At 38.9% G+C, this 5029-nt stretch overlaps 1 protein-coding gene across 1 annotated transcript in view; it reads left to right on the forward strand.

The window, feature by feature from the left end:
* The window catches only part of Vwa8 (von Willebrand factor A domain containing 8), a 355260-nt gene that overhangs the window by 154470 nt on the left and 195761 nt on the right, over positions 1–5029 (forward strand). Inside the window, exon 17 of the mRNA XM_055609598.1 lies at positions 4675–4790. Within this exon, the coding sequence (XP_055465573.1) occupies positions 4675–4790 (116 nt within the window). The remainder of the gene's footprint in view (positions 1–4674; positions 4791–5029) is intronic.

Genomic DNA, 5029 nt, shown 5'->3' on the forward strand with positions numbered 1-5029 from the left:
GAGAGAGAGAGAGAGAGAGAGAGAGAGAGAGAGAGAGAGATTAGATGTCTCATTTATGGCCGAGTAATCCACAGTTACCTATTCCGTATGCTTTGAACAGTTGTGAGTTCCTGTATTAACCACCATCTACCTCATGAAGTTTATCTGATTAGGGATGAGGGTTGCACTTGTCTATAAATATAAGAATAAATATTTAGAAGTCAGGTTGACACTAAATCCTCTTAACAAAACAGTACTAGTAGGTAGGACCTGTGACCTTTACAGCCATGAATTTTGGCTAGCTCTACAGTACCAGGTTTGAGTTCCCTCCTGTGGAGCAGGCCTTAAGTCCAATTACAACATTGTTGGTTATCCCCATAATAGCCATGCCACTACTGTATCCGTGGACATAGCTTACTCATCTGGGCATTGTAGCGTTCAGGGGTCACAGCTGGGTAAGACTGTTAATGGCTTTTCTTCCCACTCAGTCTTCAGAGCACCTTCTGGCACTATGAAAGTAGGCAATCTTTCCTGTTCTTAAACAGACTAGTGCCTGTCTTGGGGCATTTACCTTTGTGTTTTTCTCTCCTCAGTGGCTTCAGGTGTGTTCCATTGCCCCCTTTAGATTTGCTCAGATGTTCTATTCCCAGTCGTTCTTTTCCAAGTCAGTATGATTTGGAGGCAATTTTCTTGTCATTTCATTTTTATGTTATCTTCCTGCCTCAAGACTCTTCATAAGGCTTATGATTCTGGACATAATAGACATGCTTAGTTACTTTTTATTGTTGATTTGTCCTTTGGGGTTTTGTTTGTTCTGTGTGAATCTGCAGAATCAGGATCTTTGCTTGTAATACAGTAGTTATTCAGAAAATATCTGTTAGGAGAATGAATACTTGAGTCTTCCGTATTGTCGTTGGAGTGATCTTTCTCAGTGAGTTTTTGAGTTCTTCCTGTTTTTTTACACTATTTAAGGGATCCATTGCATTTGTCTAAGGAATGAGGACAGCATGCTAAGTGGGCTGCTCATTCAGTGACTTGGCTGCTTTGCCAACCTCGTTGCCTCAGCTCTGCCGAAACCCATAGCTCTCCTCATACTTATTGGTGCTAGCACACATTAAAATTTGTCTGCTTTAGAAATGCCTAGAATGTGTTTTCTCTCATTGGCTTGCTCCTCTGGGCCCCATTCTGCTAGGCTGCTTTCGTGGCCCTCTAAGCTGAAGTTGCTTGCACCTCCCAGTCTGCTTCCATGACACTAGCAAATACTCAAGACTCTGACCTGTCACAGTTGCCTTGCAATTTATTTTTAGCTTTCCAATTAGTGCTCGAACTCTAAGTCAGGGACTTGTTCAGTCTTCTACTCTGACTTCCTAACCTGGAACCTGACAGATAATAGATACTTTAATTCATGAGGAATGAATGGAAAATTAATTAGTTATGAATTTATTAAGAGATCACCTCTAGGCTCTTCTCTCCTGATAGGGCTACATATATATATATATATATATATATATATATATATATATATATATATATATATATATATATATGTGTGTGTGTGTGTGTGTGTGTGTGTGTGTGTATATATACATATACATATATACACATATATATTTCTTATATATATTTCATATATATATATAAAAGAAATAATCCTTTAAGAGGGAGAAAAACATTATTTTTGTTCATTTCTTATGAGATCTTTTGTATTTTAAGCAGTTGAAGTACTAATAATTATGCTTATATGAAAAACCCTTTAAGTGTGCTTTTAACTTGCATAACCATGGTAACCAAGGGAATGTACTTCACATTCTCACCCTCCTTTCTGCAAGATAAAATTGCAGTCAAAAATTTGATATTACAGTGTTAAATACACTAGTACTTTTTAAATTAAAGTATATTCTGAATTTTTAACTGACAGTCTCAGAGCAGGAGTTATTGAGCCCTTTATTGAATATAAAAATTGCTCAACATATAACTTAGTTCTGGTGTTTTTAAACACTAGATGTTGTAAAGAATTTGGTGCTGTCCAGTGAAGGAATTTCTTCTTCAAACCTATGAGGAACCTTCAGATTTTGCTGGGATGAAGTGGGAAGCACAATTAATACTGGCTTCCAAGACTGAGATGTGTTCTAGAAGGTTACCTCAGTTTATTGGGACTGTTAGAAGAATCATGTTGGGCTGGAGAGATGGCTCAGCAGTTAAGAGCATTGTCTGAGTGCTGAGTTCAATTCCCAGATTGTGGTGCCTCACAACCATTTATACTAGAATCTGAAATGCCCTCTTCTGACAAGCAGGTGTACATGCAGATAGAGCACTCATACATAAAATCAGTCTGTCTTTAAAAACAGATAAAAAAAATTATTTTTTAAAAAAGAAGAATCATGTTAGGATCCATTTGTCAGACCTTCCATGATTAAAATAGGAACTTTTCAGAGTCTGAGATACTAAGGATGGGGATTCCTGAATTCTCTGCTTTCTGGCATAATTACAAGTAAATGCTTAGCCACAGTTCCACCTTCTTTCTTGTATGCCACTTAGCAAGTATTCATGTCATTTGCTGCCACCTTTCTCTTCCACCTTGGTGTCATAACCTTACTGTAGAACTTTGTCTTTGGGGGGAGACTGATGAAGTAGCTTCTGTTTCTGGTCTCTGTTGTGTCTCTGTCCTTCTTTTCTGTACTATTGCCAATCAGGATAGACCTCAGGATGGTGAAATTGTAGTTGTAAAATCCTATGACAGCTTTGCACATAGTGCTCTCGCCTTTTAAAAATGAGCCCAAAGTCACTGATGGAGTCTTTTGTGGGCCATGGTTGTTTGAGAGCAGGCCTGTTGAAGGAAAGCTTAGAGTGAGGCCTCTCACACCTCACATTTCTTTTGCTTTTATGCCTTTGTCCATTTTCTCCTGCTCATGTCACCACTTTAAGCCATGGTATCATTTGTCAGTGCATTTTTTAAAACTCATTTTAGCATTAAATTACACAGTTATTTGTAATTAAAATTTATGGTTCTTTATATTTAAATATTCTCTATGTCGAGAATGCATATTTATTGAAACAAGGAGCCACCAAATGTTTGCGTGGAAATGAGTTCTTTGAAAGTTGTTAAACAGGAAAAAAAAGTCTATGCTGTAGATGTTGGTCATATTCATGACCTAGTCTTGACAGGGCTGTATAGCTCATATTGTAGCTGAAGCATGACGCTAGTGGCAACAGTCCATCACCTCATAAAATGCTTGAGGATGAGGTTGTTAATGCTCTTTTTGGGGGACTCACAGAGTTCTCCTCATATCTTAGACATGTTCCCTCATCCATTTTGAATCCTTTGTTATTTCCTAAGCTTCCTCTTGCCCCCAAGGTGTTCAGGATCACTTTGCCTCATCCCTCTTTGTAACAGTTTACTCTGCCTTTCAGTGCCTTCTCAGAGGTCAGATAGCTTCAAAGGGCTTCATTCCTCTGGCTTTGCTAAACCATGCTGTTGGTAGGAGTTGTGAACTAGGTCAGTAATAATTTGATTCATTAAAATTGTGTTAATGATTCTGTGAGTGTGTGTGGCTGCTTTTATTGCAGGGAAGCCTCTGGCTCATGTGTCACTTTTTGGCACCCTTGTCATCTCTGTCATATATGGGGCATCCTCATCACCTCTGTCATGTGTGTGGCACCCTTATCATCTCAGCCATTTGGGGAACACCCCCTTCTTCTGTTTTTTGTGGGGCACCTCTATCATGTCTGTCATTTGTGGAGTACCTTCATTATCTCTGTCACTTGTTGGGTACCCCTGTCTCAGTCATTTGTGGGCTACCCCATCATCTCTGTCACTTGCTGGGTACCCTACCATGTCTATAATGGGGGGGGGGGGGGGGGGGGGGAGGCAGAGTTCTATTTTTCTGGCCTGTGCTAAGTGCTGCAGAATCATTTTAGAATTTAATCCTCAGAACAGTTTTGAGGGGAGGGTGCTGTTAGTGTCATCTTAAGGGAATGATGAGGAAACGGATTTGAGAAAATAATTAGTCAGTGTAACATGGCTAGTAACATTCTGACTTGTCTAACTCTACAGCTAGTAAGTATTGATGTTTTACTCTGCTGCCTGCCAAGAGACTTTGAAATTCAAGTCAGCTCTGTGTTAGCAACTGTGTTGGTGAGATTTGGTTGGCAAGTGTAAGGAAAACAAAAGGAAATTATTCTAACAGTATTAAGGAAAGGGTTCCAACAGTAGTCTACTTCTGAGATAATAAACTAGTTGACATCTCTGTGGTCAGCAACCTAAACTGCCCACAATTCCTTTTTTCTATTTCAGAAACCAGAGATTTGCATAGAGCTCTAAGCATATTCAGAATATCCTAACAAGTCAGCTGTGTGAAGAAGAAAAGCGAGAATAGTCAATTGTACGTAAGGGCTATTTGTGAGGCAGGTGTGACCTGCACTTAGAACAGCCTTCCCCACCCTACCTCCTACCCCATCAAAGTCTTCAACTAAATTTAATTGATAAATGATTTCTATAGATTAGAAAAAACTATCTTAAGGCTATTTTAAGTATAAATTGGATTCTGTTCATTTTTATTCATAACTCATTCCTTGCGCATATTTAAGTGTGGCCTTGGTCCCTCAGGAATAGTGAATTGTGCTGTGACATCCACCTACAGGGACATTAACAAGTTGAAGTGAGACTCTTAGCAGGCTGTTTTTGCCTTTTCATAGGCACAGTCCTTGGCAGCCTCGCTTTCTACCCGTCAGCTGTTGCGGATCTCTCGCCGATTGTCGCAGTATCCCAGTGAAAATCTTCATGATGCTATTACTAAAGCCTGCCTTTCCAGGTAATCCTATTCCCCTTTTGCCGGAGTCAAAGTCTCTGATCCTTTGCTAGAATGGTACAATGAGCTTAATTGATCGTCTCTGTTCACAGTCTGTAAGAAGTATTGTATTAACCACATAGGTGTTTCAGCCTGCTATCAGTTATTAGAACGTACTTCATGTAATATATTTATTCTGGCATAAGAGCAATTATTTTATTATTATTATTATTATTATTATTATTATTATTATTATTATTATT

The sequence above is a fragment of the Psammomys obesus genome, unplaced genomic scaffold (assembly GCF_907164565.1).
Source record: "Psammomys obesus unplaced genomic scaffold, mPsaObe1.curated_primary_1811, whole genome shotgun sequence".
Taxonomy (NCBI): domain Eukaryota; kingdom Metazoa; phylum Chordata; class Mammalia; order Rodentia; family Muridae; genus Psammomys; species Psammomys obesus.